Source organism: Rhinolophus hipposideros, assembly GCF_964194185.1.
Source record: "Rhinolophus hipposideros genome assembly, chromosome: X".
Classification (NCBI taxonomy): Eukaryota; Metazoa; Chordata; class Mammalia; order Chiroptera; family Rhinolophidae; genus Rhinolophus; species Rhinolophus hipposideros.
This window is the reverse complement of record NC_138046.1, coordinates 112,473,573-112,495,649: the sequence shown is the minus strand read 5'-3', so window position 1 is coordinate 112,495,649 and position 22,077 is coordinate 112,473,573. Positions and strand designations below refer to the sequence as shown.

Below are 22,077 nucleotides of genomic sequence, written 5' to 3'. Positions count from 1 at the left end.
AATGTACTATAGTGACAAATTTATGCCTGTATGTACATACACCAAAAACATATTACAGTGAATGTAAAACAGTAAGATCAGTTGCTGTGTGTGGCTCCTAGAACTCCCAACTCACTACTACAGAAGAAAGTTGTTTTTGTTAGCTCATTCCTCGAATTTGCTAGAGGTCAGAGGAATGTTCTCTTCGGCTCTGGAAGGAAGGTGTTGAAGGAACATTTGATCACCCTGGCAGCCACAAGAACACACCTCTCAGATCGGTTTCCTGCTCGGAGGGTAATTGAATGATGGCCCCAGCTGCTTCACCCTGAAACCCGCCCATCACCACACTGAGGTCACACTTCCCACGGCTGCTTGTGGCCAATGACTGAGTGCCACAGGATCCTAAGGCAGGTCCATTCCTGGGAGACATGGGACTCCTCTGGAAGGAACTTCGGCTTGAGAAGTTTCCTTAGAACAGCACTGAGGTCTAAGACGCTTCCACCCAACCCTCTGTCCAACTTTCCTTCACCTGTATCACTATCTGATGACCCTCCCATTTTCCTTAGGAGTGTTTTCCCCAATACATATTTTGCACATCTAATCCCATCTTTGGGTCTGCTTCTTGAAGGACCCAAACTAACACAGTCCCAATGTGAGACTGGAAGAACTCAGCCTGTTAGGCCAACAACTGGTTGAACCAATACAGTTCTGGGGGAAAAGAGTAAGAGACCCCATGTTTGCCTTAGGTTCCAGCCCTATGCCCACACTCATTGCCAGCCTAACTAGGCAGCCCTGTAATGGGTATTAAAGCTGATGCTATGCCCCCATCTGGCTCCTACATCTAGTTCTCAAATTATTTAGACCCTAAAGGGAAAGGGAAGAAAGTGTTCAAGCTTCCCAAACTCTAACTTGGTAGACCTGTTCTTTATAGAAATGTTTTTAAATTGCTTATTTGAGGGGATGAGTAGAAATATAAAATATTGAGGTGCTATTTCTCTACTAAGGGCTAATGGTTTTTCCTAGAGTCATTTTCTTTGAATCGGGCACAGTGCTGATAAAATAGCAAATGTGTCGGCCACACAAAATGATAAAGTAATTCAATGTAGAGTGTGCCTGTTGTAAATATCTGGAAAATATTGTTTCCCCAAGTCAATGTACAGAGCCATAGGCTTGGCTTCCTTTCATGTATGCACATTCATCATTTATAAGTGAAGGCTTAGAAGAAATAATTAAAACTGCTAAACCTCCACTTGGAGGACCGGGTATTCCAAACTGTTTTTTGCTGGGCTTTTGGAAAGAAATTTTAAACAGGGCTATGAAGTGATTTTTTTTTTAAATATCTGTAGCAGTGAAATGAAAAATGTTTCCTCACTGATAAATGTTCCCATGGTTGTTAGGTGGGTGAATCTTAATAAGGAAGCACGGAGGAGAAAAACGTGTCCAATTCCTTCCATTAAGTTCCCAGGTAAGTCACGTTCACTATCTTTGTAATACCGAAGTGCGCTATATTGGCACATTTAACATATAAAGCCAATGTGTGTCGTTATGTGTCTGTGCAAAAATGTATTATGTGAATACACACAGATATAGGATGATAAGATTTATTATTAGGCACTTTCTTTTCAAGGTATTAAAACCTCAACGCATTGTTTTGTTTTGTTTATCAAGGTAAGCTTCTTGGCACTTGTTTTGGTAAGGTTACATGTAGTAGAAAATTATAAGTAGATGTATTTAATAAGTAGATAATATGATATTGACTCAGGAAAGGGGTTAGTGGTGGTGCATATTCTTAACTGAATCTTCTCTCATCTTTTCAAAATAATGGCAATCAGATTCTATTTCTTCTATGATTTGATATTATAAGAATTATGATAAATTAAGGCATGAACAAGTAGGGTTCCAGATGGCCCCATTTGACTAATAAGTACGTTTTTTTCTTTTTTTTCTTTTGTAAGTAGATATTTGAATTGAGAAAGGACATGGGAGACATTCTTTGGTTTAGATAAAAAGAGCTGTAGAGAAGGCTTATCAGCCCCAGACAATTCCCAGTTTCAGGAATGGCTGTTATCAAGGGAAATGTTCACTTTGGGGGTGATGGAGTATTTGTAAAATTTGGCTCAATGGTGAAACATTTTCCAGCTCTCTAACCTTCATCTCCCTCTTCACTACCAGATGCCCTACTGAGTTTTCCCCTCAACTCTTCTGTGTGGTCAATGCAGTCTGATGTACTCATTCGTGCTCAAACACTGAAGATGTAATAATAGCAGCAAACACTTACATTGTTAGCTACTCTAAGTGACATGTACTAACTAATCCTCACATCAACCTATAAATCTGGTACTATTATTATGCCTATTTTACAGTTGATGAACCTGAAGCACAACAGCCACACAGCTAGGATGTGTTGGGACCAGAATTTAATTGTGTGTTTGCATCTTGTAAAGGGACCAGATGGAGAGGGCAATAATTAACAGAAAATCCCAGTGTGCTATTTTGTGCCTTACTAATCATGGAATTTCAGTCAAAAGAGACATTTGGAAGGCAGAGTAGGGGCTTGTCAATACCCTTCAAATCACTTCAAGCAAGCAGCTGCCTTGTGTTATACAAAAGACCAGCCGTGCTTATTAGGATTTGGCTGTAAGGCCTCTATGTTGGATACATGCCAAGCTCTGGCTGGGCAGAGTGGACGGAGAGTGCACTCCAGCTCTGTGAGCAGAGCAAAGGGCTCATGGAGACCATAGGGGGTTGGAGATCCAGCCAGTGCTCACAGGCCTTGTCAACTGGCCAAAGGCTTATCCTTGCTTCCTGCTGAGGTACACCCTCTTCTTCATGTCTGAGATGGTGTCCAAGATTGAGATGGAGGAGCTACTAGCTGTGGTAAATGTGGCCTGTCCATTCAGGGATGCTATATTTTGATCTCCACTTTATCTAGTGATTATCTTAATGCAAGGCTAGGTAACAAATCCAAAATCTAAGAGCATAAGCAAGTCCAAGTTTGCAAACTGCATAATAATAAAAAGTATGGCTCTATGTTATTTGGAATTCAGATTCCATTTTCCCATTCAAACTATGTCACAAAAGGTGGCTGGGGCCTCAAGTGAGTCCACAAAAATCCTACTTAACCCACCTTGTAGCCAAGCCAAGCTGCCTAACTGCTCTCCTTAAATGTGGTTTCCATGAAAAACTTATTCTAAGATCCAGCCCAGAACTTGAGTCATTAGATCCCACTCTTCCCTAAGACCCACAAGTCCCAGGGGATCGTTTTTGCTCTTACAGTAAAGGGAATACAATCCCTAACACCTCCTTCCTGATCCATGAGCCCCAAGAGAAAGGTTTAGCTCAGTTCAAGAAATACTCCTGGTGTCTCTGTAGATACCTCATTCCCTTCCATCCTGCGAAGAATACTGGTTGGCCATTTGTATATGTTGCTGGTCATAGAGTAGTTCACAAACCAGGTTGTATCAGCGCTTGGCTGTTTTAGAATATGCTGAAACCATCAGACTGGGGACAAGGCAGGAGTGAAAGCAAAATGCTTCCTCAAACCCCTAACTAGGACATGTGTGGAGGAGAGGGCCCTCTGTACCAGATGGAAGTGGAGATTTAAGCCTCCAACACAACTGTTACATCAGTTACATTAGTAAGAAAAGAGGGTCACGCTACCTTCCCACTGATTGTCCTGGTAGTGACAGACACAGCTTAAGAGGAAACACAGGAAGAAAATCTAATTACAGATCAGTGGAGGTGTAGAAAGAATTCCACTGCCCTCCCTTCTACCTCCCCATGCCTTTTTCTTACAACACACAAAGTAATAGGCCAAATAGTCCTTCATGAAAATTGGATAATTAGATCAACTGAACAATCATTTATTGAATACCTGCTAGGCTATGCCATGTTGTTATATCACCAGCTCTTTTCTCACAGTGAGCCCCTGCGGAATGGAGGGGGTCGTATTTTGCAGACATAGACTCAGAAATACTTGACCAGAGTCCCAGAGGGAGAGCTCACGATCATGAGTTAACTGGACTGCCAAATTAGCAGCATTAGAACTGGAGATTATGCATCATAAGAAAAGGATAGGGCTGAGTCTTTTCAACTTGAATGTTCTAAATTTTTGCTTATCAAAGGTAATTTAGTGGCTGAAGTTCCAGAACGTGGTGATATCACTCAAACACTCCATCTCCTCCTTACAAAAATTATCTTTCTATTGATAGGAGACTGGCACCACTAACTTAAGACCATGTCAAGAATTATCTATGTGGGAAAACAGGTTAGATGAGGGACAACCAAAGTTTTATTAGGAAACGTTGAAATGATGATAGGTGTCCTTTTAGGACAAATACCCAAAATGTCACATGAAAAAGTTCAAAAAGCCTTTTACCTTTTTAAAACAATAAAATGCAGTTTGCTATACCCTGTGACTTTATTTAATTCCATGTTACTTGTTTTGTGCTGACATACCCCAAAACCTTAATAATTTTTTTTCAGAATCAGACCTTCATGAGAAAAGTCACAATTGGGGGAGAAATATAAACATTTGGGAAGAGAACTTTATTTATTGTACTCATTATTAATTTTAGTCTCCATTTTTGAAGACCAGGTATTTGAATATGGAGGAGAGGTAAAGAATTAGAGGGAGGAAAAAATACCAAAATTGATGGACTTCCTTGCAAAGTCCTGTTTTCCAAGGAAATACCCAGAGATTGGGGCTTTTTGTTTGAACCCACAAGTAATTTAACGTGCTTATTACCTGTGCTCCCACTGGGGTTCATCACTCGTCAGAACCTGTACTAAATACAACCTGCTCGGTTCAATAAAAGCTCCAGAGTGAAAACTTACGAAGCTAGGGACTGTCATGGACCAACAGCATCTGAGAGGCTATGCTCCCCTCCACACACCCCCACACGCAGACACACACAGGCACACACAATCAGTCCACATACTACATGTTAAAACTCATCATCTTCAAGTAACTGTCAGCACTTAAAATTCAGCTGAAGGGAAATTCATGGTTGATTGAGTAAGACAACCAAAGGAATGTATATACTATGTGATAGCTTCTTGACCTACATCCATTTGTGCCCTCCCTTGTCCTGGAGAGCCGGCCTTCACCTTGCCTCTGCCCCACTCTAATCAGGATTTTGGAGGAGAAAGACAGTGCTGAGCTCTGCCAGCTAAGTTTTCCTCACCTCCTCTGTTTCCGGAGTACATTCTTTTCTTCTGGGGGGTTGCCCAGCTCCTGGCCGAAAGGCTCCCATTGGGATATTAATATTTGCCTAAAAGAGAAAACAGGGTAGATTTAGCTCAAGAAAAGTAAGAAATTGCAATGACATTCTGAGACGGTAATCATTTTGAGGGAAAAAAAACGCATCTGAAAAGTACATCTTTAAAGCTTTGTACCTCCAGAAAATTGTGTAATGACAGTACAAAAATATGCAAAGGAAAATTTGACTTCCATTTGTTACATATTTCTGGTACTCATCCTTAGGTCTGTGTAGTGATTTCACAATTCTCTGTTGGATGGAAGAAGTTGAAGACAATTTGTTCTAGCTGTTACCCTCCTGTGGTGCTTAATATTTTCCTGTCTCTGGGATAAGGAAGGAACACATAATGATAGGAAAGAAGGAGATAGCATTTACAGAAGCCATCCCACACCTTAGCCCTCCTTCAAGTTCCTTCAGATTTACCATCAGAGGGGGCCAATCACACCTCCTAAACCGCCTCCCCTTTTCCATAATGTCCTAGAGCTGTTCCAGCACTTCCTTAAGGCTCTGTAATTGACAATCTTCTGCCTTCTTCCCAACACACCAATGTGTAAACAGAGTGCTGGAAAGTCAAGTTCATTGGTATTACAGTTCATAGATTCTTGTCCTTTATTAAAGTGACATACGAATATCCAACTACAGTTAAGAAAAAAATACCTTCTAGTAAACATGAACTATGCTAAACATTAAATTGTGCAAGGAATGTACTGACACAGTAATTTGAACTTGGGGAAGAGAGTATGTAAATTTGAATTTTGGGGCCAGCCGGTGGCTGAGGTGGTTGGAGCACCGTGCTCCTAACACCGAGGTCGCCGGTTCGATTCCCACAGGGGCCAGTGAGGTGCGCCCTCTACAGCTAAGATTGTGAATAACGTCTTTCCCTGGAGCTGGGTTGCCATGAGCAGCTGGAGGTCTACATGAGCGGCTGTGGGCTACCGTGTGCAGCCATGAGTGGCCGGCAGACAGCGTGAGTGGCCAGAAAAAAAAATTTGAATTTTGTCCTTATTTCATCTGATACCAAAAGGCAAGAATGTTTAATGCAGACCAAAAACATCTTCAACCAGGAGTATCACTCACATAAAAAAAGCATTAAAGCTTTTATTTAAGTAGAACATAAATGTTTTTTCCACGTGAGATGAAGCATTGCATTATGAGTAATTGGATATGTGGGCTTGAGAAGTTGAAATTGCATTTTGATAAAAATGATGCCTGAGCAGAGGGAGTAAAATATTTTACCTTATGACACAGTTTGGACACTTTTGGTACCACACCAAATGAAATTATTAGGAAGTGTGTTAGGGTCCATTTGGAACTGCTTGATAATGAAATCTATTGCCAGGGGAATGTTTAACTCCAGACACAGGAAGTATCCAATGTCCATGTTCAGGCAATATGGCGGGTCTGTGTTCTGCTCCCGAGAGCAAGAAGTTACTTTTTCCACCTAGGGGCTTTAAAACTCCCTACCCTACTAGAATAATGCTGATCCCACAAAAAGGAAACAGATCCAAAAGGCTTGTGGTAGATGTAAAGAGAGGTACTTCACCATTCCTAGGGCCAAGAAGCCAAGAAATATTTTTGGTCAGTATGTACCACATATGCTAAAATATAAGTACAGCACAATTTTAGGGCGAAGCATTTTGGAAAACCTAAGGCTGATCTTTCTATGCTATTCCTTTGCTTAATGGAAATACGGGTGGCTTAGAGTGGGAGAAGGAGGGAATGTAAGACAAAGGGGAAAATATGTCTTATATGGTGGCAAATATGGTATCATACTAACTGAATTCCAACAGGTACCTCTTTTAATATCTCTGAAATCAGAATGTGTCTTACAACCAATGGTATCCTAACATTTTAATTGGCATATTTGTTTTATTTCTTAGCAGGACATAAAATAATAGTATTTTATAATTGACAATGTCATAGATTAGATGAAATATCATTAGGGCCCTGACAAAAGATCAAAACAATATAATAAGACCCACAGAAGATGGTCTCTATTGAACCAATAACTGTTTTCATTAGTACAGACAGTTTGGATAAAAGAGAGGAAAAGGTGATATAGGGACTATTTGGGAGAAGGTTAACCAGGTAAAAGTTTAATTACATCACCACTACCCTGACCCATTTATTAAGCATCTACAGAGGGCATCTTCGCAATGGTGAATTCAAGTTAACATTATTTCTGACAGACTTGATTGCTAAACTAACCCATTTAATCAAGTGTGTATGCTCTATAGTAGGTTGTAGTTTTCGGTAAAGGAACATGTAAAAGTCATCCAGGATAATGGGTCAATGAAGGACATGCTATGGGAATACCACTTTTTCTTGCTCAGAGATTAATTTTAGCAATGCATGTGGCCTCTCCATGATACATGGGTTGTTTGCGGTAGTGAAAAGAGCCCAATGCTGTGAGATGCTACAGCTTCTCTGTACTTGAAAAAGTGACAACTGCTCTGGATCTCATCTTCCCCACTTGTAATACGAATGTTAGGCTTCGTCAATGGTTTTCAAACCTCTTAGCCATGGAAACCTTCCTTCAAGTAAAGTATTGTGAGAACGTCTAAAATGCAAAGTAGGTAGAGGTGGAGCTGCTCTGGCTAAGGGGTAGGCAGCCCAGACCCCATCAGCTTCCCCCAAGTGCTGGGCCATGAGCAGTTCCTTGGAACTTGGAGAGCCAAACTAATAACCACTGACGGAGATCATCCCTAAGTGGATGAATATTGACATGTATTTAAAATATTTACTTTGCCCATTGCTAAGATGTCTAGGATTTATTTTACACACTTTAGCATAGACAGTGTGATATTTTATATGTGCAGGTTGGTTTAAACTGCAACTCTGGGGAACTCTATTGCTCTAATTGGGATTTCATCCTCCTGGGGTGGTTAGGTGCTAAAATATCACTAAGACCACATTCCCGAGATTGTTATATCAAGTGTTTCTGTTAGCCATGGCTCCACCAACACGTGAGACCTTGATGTTTGAAGAAATGTCAACAATAGGTGAAACAATGGAATGAATGTTAGAAATAGCTTTTACTGATGAAATTAGAGGTGGTTAAGATATATGGATTGGTTAAAATATTTTAGAGACAATCCCCATCCTGCTGAACAGAGGTAAGAATCTGATACCTGTAGCTTGCATCTTCAGAGACAGAGCTCAAGGAGTGATCCCCAAACAGGCCTGTCTCCAGTCATTGATAATGAAAATTTCCAGCTGGCTGCTGCCAACTAAGGATGTCAGAATCCCCACCTGCCTCACGTGAACCTTTTATGTGAGGTGACAGTCACTAGGACCACTTAAAGGGACAAGAGCTGAGGCTTCACCAAGCTCTCAGACAGACTGTATAAACAGTTTTATGCTTGCTAATGAATGTGTGTTTAACAAATAAGTGGCAGAGTTGGGTCACCCCATCCACCACAAACTACCTTATCCACCACAAAACCCCAAGATTCAGCGTAGTCATCACAATACCCACGTCCTCACAACAAACTTCTAAGGTTCAGACTATCATCTTTGTTTTACTTATGAAGAAACTGACCCTCGACAAGATTAGATCATTTGCTCAAGGTCACACAAACAGTTCAAGGACAAGCCAGGATTCCAAATGGAAGCTGCCCGACCTTAGGGACATACCTTTCACTTTATCAAACCAGTCCTCAAAGAGCTCTTTTCACTTGACCAAAGTTAGCTCTAGTCACTCTGAACTTCTCAAAACTAGCGCTAAAATCGCAGACTTACACTTTGAGAATGGCCTTCGAAAGGAGCACACTAAATGAATAATTTCAGAATAGATGTCAAAGAAATGCCACGTTAAAAAATGAGCCATTGACTAACTGACTTGATGCTTTTTCATCTTTAAGGCATCATGTAAGAAACGAGGAACCTAAATGGGTTTTTTGACAGCAAATATTGACAGGATCCAAAGCAGCCTAAAAACATGTCAAGTATCCAATCATTAATGTACACTTTAAGGGAGTGTCAGAGGAGTGCTTGTAAATGATTAGAAATGATTCATTAATATAATTGTAGTGTGGTGATATTTGAGTGACAAATTAGAGACTAAATTATAGCCATAAGAAAAATAACTTATAACCTGAAATTGATAAAAATACATAGACCTGTAGCTCTGCTTTTATTCCATCAGCCAGAGTTGTGTCATATTCTTGTCTCTTTCACTGACTTGCTCTGAACACAAATAAAATGCCTTCTCAATGACTCAGTTTTTCCAGCTGCAAATTGGGCGTGTTATTTGCTACTCAAAATGAGTTTGGAATATGAGCTACATTTTTATGAAAAAACTAACAAACAGGAAAAAAAATCTAACATTAATGACCTAGAGTTTATATAAGGTTGGACTTCCTTCTCTATATAGAATCTGTATAAATGTAAAGGAAGCAGGCTTTTGTTTTTTCCCTTTGTAACACATTTCCTTGCATTTCTTTTCTTTCCTTGAGGTTTATTCATCTTAGATATTTTTAAATATGCCCCTGAAGGGAACCAAAGTTTTGCCACCCTGAAGTTGCCTTTTTGGAGTATTGATTTTAAGCTGTTTATTAAGAAAAAGCCTCAGTACAGCCAATTCTTTTATTACAGATCTGTGCATTTTTACAGTCTTAAAGAAAGAAAGAAACAAGACTCAGAAATAACCTTTGACCTCCCCGCTTCCTGCCCAAGAGACCCACAAGGAAAGAAAGGAGATCTTAAAATGCTGTTCAGCAAGAATGTTCCTGCCATGTATGTATATGTTGGGCTCTTCCTTAACACCAGTAAATTGCTCGTTCTCACTTCTGAAATCTAATACCCCTTTCTTCTTTGTCCACAATATCTTTTATATTCAATGTTGCCTCACTACTGTCTTTGGAATTTTCATGCTAATATGAATTCCCCATGCACATATATTAAAATTTGATTTTCTCCTGTTAATCTGTCTCTGTTAATTTGATTATTAGCCCAGCTAGAAGAACTTAGAAGACAGGAATAAAAGTATTGATTTTTCTTTTTTAGCCCCCACACTGCTGACGCAGCAGACCCAGTGCATCACTTTCCCAAGCTATACATAATTTGTTACATCCTCGAAGTTGGGAATGGAAAAAATCTACTAGATCATCTTTTGCCAGAACAGGATACAGTTCCCTGATAATAGACCTATCTGATGTGAAATGAATACTACACTTGATCTCACCAGGTGAAGAAAAGCAGAGAGAATTCCCTGTAAGTTAATTCCACTACTCCCTTAATTATTTGTATTGTTCTGCTTGGCTCCAGGCTTTGAGCCCAAGGATTCTGGAAACAATATTCCCTCCACAGCCACTCCTGTACAACTTACAATGGAATGACATCTTCTTTCCCCAGTGGGTTGGATTCTGATAGCTGCCAGCTACTGGGTACTGACAATCCCAACCCACTTTGCTTTCTACAGTTATTGTTCTCTTATCTCCCCCTCCCTTTTGATCCCCACTCCATTTCCTTTTAGTACCAAGGCTTTTGGAGTTTCCTCCCTTTGCATATTTGTTTCAGATGACTCCCCACTGATTCTATCTTTAGTTTTCAAAGGTGCCCAGCAGCTCCTGCCCAAATCTATAGCCTCCCCCATACAGGGGCAGAGGAAACCCTATAGGGTTGGCTGCATTTTGCAGTATTTCTTTATGCACTTTTCTAGTCTTACAGCCCTAGTTCTCTGAATGGACCCCGATATGGCACTTTGAGACTTCTAGCATCTTTCACAGAAGACTTTCAGAAAGAGTGTGTTTTCTCAGTAGCTGATTAGAAAATGAGATTCTTATGTGATATGATAGCACAAGAGACAGATGCACACACATACCAACTAAAACATAGTCCAACCCACCGTGTTTCCCCGAAAGTAAGCCCTAGCCGGACCATCAGCTCTAATGCGTCTTTTGGAGCAAAAAGTAATATAAGACCCGGTCTTGTTTTAATATAAGACCGGGTATAATATAATATAATATAATATAATATAATATAATATAATAATACCGGGTCTTCTATTAATTTTTGCTCCAAAAGACGCATTAGAGCTGATGGTCCAGCTAGGTCTTATTTGGGGGGAAACAGGATAGTTTCAAATAAAATTTTATATCACTAGAATACATAATTTCTTTGTCTTTAGGGATTCTTGAAATGAAGAATAGATTCAGAACACACAAAACTTTCCAACTCAACTTGAGAAACTCCCATTCAGCCACTGTTCTTCACCCATGATGTTTCATACTAGGTTTTCTCTCTTTTTTTTTTTTTTCTATCTGTTCTCAACACTTTTTGTTCCCTTTAGTAATTTCCTGGATGACTCAACAGCAGTCTAATCATCAAGGGAAAAGCAGACTTCAGGAATGTACTGTACAGCTATTAAGATAATGTGTACAATTGGTTGGGGGCAGGTTATATTTCTGAAGTGCTTGTGAATGTCAGCCTCAGAAACATGACATCTTGTAGCCAGTGTATGACTGCTTGCCTCCTGAGCAGCAAAGATCACCAGCAGGAGGTAGCACTAAACCCCTATAGTCAGACTGCTACATTCAAGTTCTGATTATACTTTAAAGAATCCAACCTTGGAAATTGTAAGCCATGTATTGTAGTAGCTTACCTAAGAAAGAAACAGTAGATTCATGGTCAAAGAAAAGACTTTAACTGTACATTAAAACAAGTGGCAAAGTAAAGTTTTTTGTTTGAAATTTCAATGAAATATTAAACAAAGGTATGTATCATTATTATTCTTTTTAGCTTCAGTCAATGTATTTGACTAACCGACCAACCATGGGTGGTGATAGTCTATTCCTTTGTACCAAGATTTGTCATATATCGGGAATCTTTTTTAAACTGGAAATCCTAGACAGGAAACACTTAGAGTCCCTAACACCTGTACGTAAATATTTTTGTCAGGCTGTTTTCTTCTTCCATGAGACGTTATGCCCTGGGGAACAGGAGAGTGGAAGAGCAAAGATAACGGTTGGGGAAGGGAAAGAAGTACTACAAGTCGGGGCATCGATATTCTGTTCTACACGTGGATTGGGTAACAACGGAAAACTTCCCATGGTAAGAAGCCACATGCTCACGAATGACGCAGAGCTCATATAATCATTCCTTTAAAACATATGATAAAGGAGTTAGGTTCAGTTTGACAAGCAGCTTGATTAAGTCAGTTAAGCAGAGGTGGGAATTAAGTAGCCATGGTCATTTATACTTTGAGACCACGTTTGTCATTGAGTCACATTGTACTTTTCCTCCTAGCCAACTTGCATTTAAGATGACTTTAATCAGTATAGGCTATTAGCTTCCTCACTGAAATGCTGACACTCTTTCTGAATGTCATTGAGGTCTTTAAAAAGGAGGACCCAGCATCCATAAAATGGTAATTGTCCCTCAAGTAGCATTAGTACTTATGATTACCCTTTAGATGGTCTGTACCAACTCCTCCATTGTCACTCTGTGCCAGGGCAGGGATGGTAAGTAATGAGTAGACAATATTGCAAGGTGGTTGTAAACATGGGCTTTGGTATCACACACCTTGAGTCCTGACTCTTACTTAAAATCTATGTGATCCTGGGTAAGTTCTTTCCCTTCTTCAAACCTTTCATTAAAATCTGTGGAAATCCCATTGCACTGTGCCAAGTACATAGTAAACCCTGAAGAAACTGTGACTATTATTATCATCCTAATAATAAACCTTGGAAGTTATTCTCAAGAAGTTCATAGACCATTAGAAGCTGGAAAGAGGTTTAGAGGTCATGTACAGATCACGAGGACGGGGCGAGGGGGAGAGGGAAGGTGAAGTCAACAGACCAGAACTAAGACTAGGGCACAGGACTCTTTTTCTATTCAACCATGAAGCTCTCAGACCTCATGGGTGAGGACAAATAATACTCAGCTTACACTGTGATCAACGGTAGAGAGAAAGGACCATTGACAACCCAAAAAACATTAGCTCTGGGTGGGCTGAGGCCCTGGAAAGACCCACGGTGGTTTCCAAAGGAGTTCCACTCCGGAGGAGGGGGAAGGACAGCAGGTGCTGCCAGTGGCCAGTGTCACTTGGTCTCATTAGAGAGACTCACCGGGCAGATCGCTGATGGGATTAGATTTCTCAGCAGCTCTAGCTTTTCCCACCACCTGTCACATCAAATTCTTTCATCTGAAGGGATCAGACCCACTGGGCCTAGTGTGCTGATGTTACCTTGGTTGCAACTCCATTCCCATCAACAGTGGGATTTAACATGCAACCTGGAGAATACAGAACTGGGGTCAGCAAACTGCAGCCCATGGGCCAAATCTAACCTGCCACCTGTCTTTGTAAATAAAGTTTCATAGGTGTAAAGCCACCCTCATTCATTTATGTATTGCTTATGGCTACTTTTGTGCTATAACGGCAGAGTTGAGTAGTTGGAACAGAGACCCAATGATCTGCAAATCCTAAAAGGCATACTATCTGGTTCTTGACAGAAAAGGTTTGCCAACATCTTGTATAGAGCCTTATCAGTTGCTTAGGAGACAAAGGCCCTCTCCAGGCTATGGAAGGATCAACTGACTCCTTCAGGATATTTTTATGCCCCTGGGATAAAAGAGATTTCATTAATACAACTCGTAAAGAAATGTAGACTTACATAGAATCCACTTATAATTCAAAGGCCATCTCTTCTTCAATGTAGATGTGAAAGACAATTGTCCATCTCCTCTAAGGGTGGGTCTATTTCTGGCCACCCTCTTATCCTGGGGCATGGAGAAGATGGAACCAGTTGAAGGGAAAGCAAGGTCATCCCTTGCATTACATGGATAGTTAGAAGGGTCATCTCTTTAGGAATTTGTATGCTATAAACCAGACAGTTGCCATACACTATTTTGTTTATTCATTATAACAATCCTGTTAAGTAGTGTGGTTGTCCCCACTTTACAGAAGGGTAAACTAAGACTGAACTAAGGTCACAGAGTGGCGAGGCAGAGATTTGCAACCGTTTAGCTCCATGTTGTCTGATGCACATAGGTCTAGTAATTCAACTACCTAAATGCCTGTTAGAAGCATGGTTAACAGTAGCTAAGGTTCATTTAGTTCAGACAAAAATAGAGATCCAAGTCATTATTTCTAGAAGTTTACACTGCAAAATACTAACCTGCAAGATACTCATGAAAAAAATCCAACATGTTTAGAAAACATTGCACACATTACGGGAATGTATGAAGCCATTAGCAAGCTGTGGGCTCTGAGAAATCCCGTGGCATAAAGATCGTATTCTTTGCTTAATGTAGTGTTTCCTAAACACTTTATCATGGATCCCTTTAATTAACAACATCTCATGAAACTAGTATTCCAAGAAACACGCTTTGGGAACCATTGAACTAGATGATGATGATGATGATGATTGATGATAATGGCTAATAGTTATTAAGCAATTTCAGTGAGCCAGGCACTGGCCTAAGCATTTACATGTATTAATTCATTTAACCCTCACAGCAAACCTATGAGATCGGTGCTGTTATTAATGCCCCACTTGACAGATGAGGAAACCAAGGCACAAAGAGAATAAACAACTTGCCCAAAGTCACACAGCTAGTAAGTCCTGGAGACCACAAGCTCCTCAGACACAGTGATCAGGTATCAATTCATCTTTGCATAGCTTCCACTTAGCACAGTTCCTGGCATAAAGTATGCACCCAGGAAATGACAGTTCAACTGAATTGGAGATAAGATCCTAATAAAAAGAAAAAGCAACTAAAGTGTGTTGAATAGAACATTTAAGATCTCAAGTGGTATTTACACATCTAGGGCACTCCCTCATCAATTGGGATTTCTATTTGTTCCAGATAAGACTATACCCTAGGTAATGTTCCTGCTATAAGCCATTTTGTAGAGTGTAACCATTTTCATATTTTATTTAATGGACCCTGCTTTAGGTGAATGCAGAGATGATAGGAAAATATCAGATAGTGCAGATCCAATTTAGCCACAAGAAATAATATTTCATTTGAAGGTGTATTAAATTAGGCTTTTTGTGTGGCATGAAATATATTGAAAGAGGCAATACCACATCCATAAGGAGCCACTGTATTGCCTTTGCTGGTAGAGTGGATGGACTTTTTTTAATGCAGTATAATAACAGCTATTGATACTAGTCAATAGCAACTTTTTAAATATTACAGACCTAAAACTATATCGAGGTCAAAATTAATAGATAAAACACTAGTGGATTTTCAGTATAAATTGAGGGAAGCACTAAGGAAGAAAAATCAACACACTCTCAGCTTTAAAAGGAAGAGAAGCAAAGCAGCTTGAGATGACTATGTTTTTGTGTCCTGCAAAATAAAAAGGAAATTTATGTTTAGCACTTGGGGAGCTTCAAATGCAATGATTAAATGGTATTACTTCTCATCACTTTAACATAATGCATTCCTGAATGATAATCATTACAATAATGGTTGACACTTAATGAGGGCTTATTATGCAGTTTTAACCGTTTCATAGGAGTAGCCCTAAGTGGTGAGTACTATTAGTATCCCCATTTTACAGATGTGGAAAAGGAGGCAGAGAGGTGAAAGCAGGTAAAATCATTTTCCCATGATCCCACACCAGTACAAAATGGATTAAGGGTTCAAACTCTAGTAATCTGGTCATGCCATTCAGGTCCATGCCATTAATAGCTATGCTGGGTAAAGAGAACGTTCAAAGGCTCAAGGTCTAGGAGGCAAAATAAATTCCACTAACAATGTCAGGTTATGTCAGAGACTCACTAGGTGGACACTAGAGGGCCAAACGTGGCAATGCAGAGCTGAATTCTTTCCAATAGGCCCTTTCTTGGTGGTTTGTTCTATGACAGGTTTCCAGAGGTTGTTGTACATCTTGCCACTTAAGAAGCCCATCCATTTAAGACTATGCATTAGTCATGACAAGTAAAGATCTGTCCCTCCACCCACCTCCACCACCAGCATGTGCTAGGATTTCTAACCCCACAACCTGGCCATGCTCACGCCCCTCCAAAATACCGGTCAGTTGCCTATGAATATGTTTATGGCCTGATGGTGCATCAGATGCAAAGTATTCAGGACCTGCTGCATGCTCTGCAGTATTCAGAAAATCCAGGGTGGGGGGAATATTTAAAGGTTCCTTTAGAGAAAGCCCAGATGATAGAAAGGAAAGATGAAATTTTACAATAAAGTCTTGTGGCCAGTGTCCCAGTGTGGGAGCCATTTGAAAGTTAAACACAGAGCCCTTAAGAGAAGTAACAAATTGAGTAAAAACAAATGTCAAAAGTTATCTTCGCAATTATATTGGTGTTCTAAAATGCCTGCTTCCCTCTCCCCTTTTTAAGTCAGTTGAAATAACCAAAGAATTTGTTTGCTAGGAGGACTTGATGAGACATATTCGCGTATGTACTTTAAAGGATACTATAAATACGCAAGCCTTGGGAAGAACATGTGACAAGAAAAGGATATTATTTACAGAAAGATGTATTTTAAACAGATGGCTCAACAAACTCAATTGGATATAAAAATGGAAATTGAATTTTTAATTCCTATCAATGAGCATGTCAAAAACTTACACATCAAAAAACATACACTACATTTTTGTTAAAAAAATCATTTAATTCTCATTCATAAACTTTGTCTTACAATTTAGCACAATTAAACAAAAATAGCTTCTCCCTTCTCAGTTGTATCTTACCAGCCTTATATCCTTTCTCAATTGTACTTTAAATGAGTCTTTCTTTTCTTCTTGAAGGTAATCATCAGTTAGGGGCAAACAATCACAAAAGGTCTGATTTATTAAGCAAACAGGCTAGAAGTCCCAGAGCTGATGTTAAAATACAAATATGTCTACTTACCTGGATGGCTCTGACATTGGAAACAGGCTGTTTCGACATATTCACGCGGTCTTATCCCTAAAAAACAAGTAAGAAACTGTTAGAGGTGGCGGCATTCAGATTCTCGGTCTTGATAAATTAGAACTTAACTCATGATTCAACTAGGCAGTCACCCCTTTCACTGGCCATATATTCTTTCAGTCTCAGTTTCCGAAGTTACTTAGCGACTCTCCTTCCTAATGCCTCAGGGAGAGGGAACACTAGAGCCCGGATAAATCATTCAGGAGGAGAAATGCTGAGATGCCTTGCCCCTGATGCTAATGATAGGCCGTCAGAAACTTGAAAGGCGCTATCATCTCCTTCCCTGCCCTCCTGCCCCCCTGCCAAGAGCCGCAAAGCAAAGAGGCTGTGGGAATAAAACACCTTTGTTTCAGCCTCGGAAGCTTTCCGCTTGAAACTGAACTTTTGATCTGAATTAGTTGTTGCCAGGGCTGCGCAGTCAGTTCATTGAGAGTGCCTCCTCTCCATTGCGCACCCCAAAAGAAATGGCCAGTGCCTCATTCTTACTACTGCGACGCTGTCTGCTCACTGTGCATGTGTCTGTTCTGCCCAGAGACCTGGGTGACACTAGAAGGAACGAGGCCGCATCTCCCCACGGTGTGTCCAGAGCCCAGACTCTATAAAGCAGGCAGCTGCCAAGCCTCACCTCTCTTCTTTTTCTTTTACTGAAACAGTCTCAGAAGGCAAATGGGACTTACCTGACCATGTCAGATCCCCAAGCTGTAGCGGTGCTTCCTTCCCAGAGGACGTTTGCTTTCTTTCAGCTTGGGAGACCTGACTTAGCACGTGGTGACCATAGTTTACTGGGGCCAGAAGGCCAGGGAACAGCCTAGCTCTGTATCAGTGTTGTTGCAGCTTGGTCTATTCAATGTCAACAGGACTGAGTGAAAAAGTAAAATACTCAGTGAATTAAAAACATGCTGCTTTTTAAACCCAAACTGTAAAATGGGTTGACTGGCATTCCTATATTGATTGGTATAAGTGTATATGCTGACTGGGGAGGAAATGAACACAGAAAGCAGTGTTGGCATTTGCCACAAGTCCTGCGTAACCTGGACTATGTCACTCAACATCTCTAGGCCGATTTCCTCTTCCTTAAATGTTACCTGCTTCACAGGTTGTGGAAAGAATCAAAATGACATAAGATGCTTTGTGAACTATAAAGTATGATGCAAATATGTATTGTTTTATTGTCATTGCCCATAGCTAGTGACTTCTTAGTAGCACTGTATACTAATCTACAGCTTGAAGTACAGAGTGAGAATTGATGTAGTGATGCCCTCAACACTTTGGAGATAAAAAATCGCAGAACTCTGAAAACTTATATTTTGGGGGAGATCTTCAAAGTCTTAGGCTCTATTATAAGAAGTTAAACAATTACATAATTTTTTCAATCTCTATAATTAGTGTATACAACTATATAGTCTTTGGAGTCACATACATGAAAACAATGGAATGTTTTTTTTTAAGTTTCACCTGAATGTTTTTGTAATATAGAGGGATAGCCTCCGTGCATAAGGGTCTAGGTAGAATTATTTTCAATATGGTTAAAAAATTAAAAATCAACAACAAATTGAACAATTAGGAATGCATTTTGCTCTATGAGGTTTCAAATAGGTTGCTGTCTTTCTTGCGGTGTCAGAGTCAACGGAGGATTTTTAATTTTTGGATACAGGACAACACAGCTCAATTTCAAAGGGAAAAGGTTGGAAATTGGATTCTTAATGTTTCTATTCCTCAAAAGCCATTAGAAGTCATGCAAAGCAATAATTTGCACAGGACTTTAAATATCTCAGCATGTAGAACTCCTTATGTGCGTACAACTAACGTTTAATTAATGTCACTTGGGAACTTTTAAAAATTTCTTGTACATTGATTTGAAACATGGGAATTGGGAATTTCTTTATGTTATGACAAAAACAGGTTGAAAAAATCAGGCAATGAATGTGTTACTTACACTGCATTGAATTTTTTAAAAATTAGGCTGATTTTGTTTTTGTACTGACTACTGTATTGCTTTGTATTTCGTGGATCTCTAAGCCTAACAGATGGATATTCCTTGGACCTTGTCTCCTGTATAGATTTGGTATAATCTCATTTGCACACGAATTCCTTCTGAACATATATGTCAATCTGCGATAGAGACATCTCTCAAAAGTTGGTCAGACCCCAGCTCTCATTCTTTGCAAACAGGCTAGATAACATTTGTGTAAATCAGTTCTGCAGCCATTCCTGCTGTCCTCATTATTCGCAGAGAAATCAGGGCAAAGCACACTGATGAATAAAAATAGACCGTGTTCCCTGGCTGTTTCCCTGACCCTGCGCTCACCTCCGTTAGGGATGCAGAGTGTAGAATGCACCTTCCTTCTTTAGCAGCATGCCTCGTCCCGGGGACCAAAAAGCGAAAGCTATGCCTTAGATAGATACACAACTCCACTCACACTGGGCCACTGCTTTTCATCCAAAGAGGTACTCTTTAAAGCACTCTATTACTTTGTCTCCTGGTTCTGACTAAAATTTGGAAACACGGAAAGTTTGACAAGGCATATATTGATTGACATTTACAAAGCCTATACTATAATGGAAATGCTTGCCAGTTAGCACAGTTGAGTTTTTCTGGCAGTTCTGCAAGTCACTGGGGACCTTTAATGGTCTGTGTGCTGAGTCATGTACAATATACCTCTGCTGGTTTTCCATTGGGCAGCACCTACTATCTGACTTCTAAATAAGACTCTTTCACTTACTAAAATTTCATCAACATTAATATCACTAATTTAATAAGAGAGGATTCTGAGAAAAATAAATCAATATTTGCAGAGAAGGGGCTTTGTTTGTTCGTTTTAAAGGTCAATTAATTGGCTAAAGCTCAATCTCAAAAGGAATTAAGTACTGTCTTGCAGCTAAAAATAATTCCTGAGAAGGGTGTAGAAAGATGTCAGCTGTCTGAACTAACTCCTTATTCACTCTGCCTGAAATATGCCGAGAGGGAAGAGGCACTCAGTGTCCCCATGTAGCAGAGACAGAAGTGTTGCCCTCTACCTAGGTGGGTACGGGGGAAACTGTCATTTAAGTGGGGCTTTTGAAAAGATGGGCCTACAGTATTCATTGATCTATATACATTGATAGAATTTGTCACTGAGGCCAAGCCTGGCACTTAGGGAGAAGAGAGAGATGTTTTGAACTGTGTAACAACTCTGGCGATATTTTGCATTTAGGTAAACCAAAGAGCTAGCATTACAGCTTTTCTCTGCCCAAAATTCTCTTGATAATTTCTAGGCTATAGCCCGAATCAGTCTGCAACTGACTGACTGTAACCCTGGCCATAAGAATCAAAATGACACAATATTCAGGGTCACAGTCATCATACCTGAACTGCGGAAATTTTCTTAATATCACTATCAATGCAAACTACTTTTAGTTCAATATTCTTTCAACCTCCCCCCCACACACACACACACACATGCACATCTTATAAAACAGAAGCAGCAACATCACTAATGAACAGTGAATTTACAAGGAGCTACTACACCCACTGGTTACAAGCCTACAAAGTTATAAGTAGTCACTTCAAGTTAGGTTATCAAGGACATTTCCTTCTGAAAGCCCAGCTGCCCGAGTTGGGTCCTTCTGCTTACCTGCTTTGTGTATTTGTTTACTGCCTAAGGCAAGTCCCAGGCAGCCAGATGCTAGAATACAAGGCTCCTCAGAAGGCGAAAGGGATGCCCGGTGTCCTCTGAGCTGCGATCTCAATTCCGATGCTTTGCATGTGGCTGAAATAGCTCAAGTGCTCGGCGCCTCACCCAGGATTGAGAGCTGCTCCTGGCTCCGGGCTGGAGGGGAACTCGCTTTAAGGCTAAGTGTTAAAGAGAATTCCTGTCATAGCTCACAGTTGTTCTTCCTAAATATAGCGTTTGATACAAGCCATACACTGGCTGCCTCTGAAAGGCTTGACCGTGCTGAAAGCAGGGCTCAGATGTCAGCCGGAAGGTAGACCTTACTACCCTCCTAATCTTCCAGAAGTTGCTGGCTGCATTTTCTCACGTATTCTGAGGGGGCAGAGTGAAGTTCGAAAAGTAGGAAAAGTTTCTATCTTTAGCTTTATTACCTAGAGGCCAGAAGATGAAGAGTGTTCAATAAAAATAGGAGAGAGGCTGAGTGGCCCCCGAGCTTCCCAGCGAGGATACAGATATCAGTGTGAGTCCTAGCTTAGTCACTTAAGACCTGTTAAAGTTTTTTCATAATCAGCACTCAATAAATGGTCACCACATGCTAATATTTAGAATGTTATGTTGAACTGTAAGACATTGCCCCTTTTATAGGTCAAAAATGGTCACAGATCAACTGACTCCTGTGGTTCCAGGGCCCAGAGTCCTTACTCTCTCTGCTCTACCGCCTCTGCTGGTGGCTGTGACCTTGACACCCCCGCCCCCCAGCACAGGAGAAAAAAGAACAAAACAAAACAGAGGAAATATCGATTTTAAGTATGACAAAGGCCAGGACCAGGTATGAGTCAAAACACTCTTTAAACAGAACACTGCCAAATCCTAAAGCACATGCTCATTATTTTGGTTTTTGGCTTGTTTTTGGGGGGGAAGGTGTTGTGGCTCCTTAGTTTTAACACTATTTTTTTTTTTTACTTCTCCAGTTTCTGAAATTATCTGTACATAGAACTTCCCTTTGGTAGAAGGATTAAACAGAGTGTGCACACTTATAATTCATCCACTGGATGAAAGTGACGGCATGTCTGAGTCCCTGACTGCACGGTCAGCGTCTGAACCATCTTCTGCCAGTCCCTCCAACCAGTCCTCTCGTTTGTTATGTGAGGAAAAGAAGCTCCAATTCATATGAGCCCTTGAAGTCAGGTTTCTGTTCCCTGCAGCTGAATGCATTCCAAACGGAAGCAATTGACCTGTTTTCAGGTGTGTAAAAAAACAAAACAAAAGAAAAAAACACCAACTTTCTGGTAGCGTAGG

General features: G+C 40.3%; 1 protein-coding gene across 3 annotated transcripts in view; it reads right to left on the bottom strand.

Moving 5' to 3' along the window:
* Positions 1-21,152, bottom strand: part of SMPX (small muscle protein X-linked) — a 61,819-nt gene extending 40,667 nt beyond the window's left edge. Inside the window, exons 1-3 of one of the 3 annotated variants that reach the window (XR_013992887.1) lie at positions 20,740-20,873; positions 17,066-17,122; positions 5,166-5,252 (exon numbers count right to left, since the gene is read on the bottom strand). Coding sequence is in view for 2 of the 3 variants with exons in the window: in XM_081041672.1 (XP_080897798.1) it covers positions 5,166-5,252; positions 17,066-17,104 (126 nt within the window). In the remaining variant the exon portion in view is untranslated. Of the gene's footprint in view, positions 1-5,165; positions 5,253-17,065; positions 17,123-17,802; positions 17,985-20,739 lie in introns of those variants that run through there. The other 2 variants (XM_081041672.1, XM_081041673.1) reach the window with 2 other exon arrangements.
* Positions 21,153-22,077: the final 925 nt, after the last annotated feature.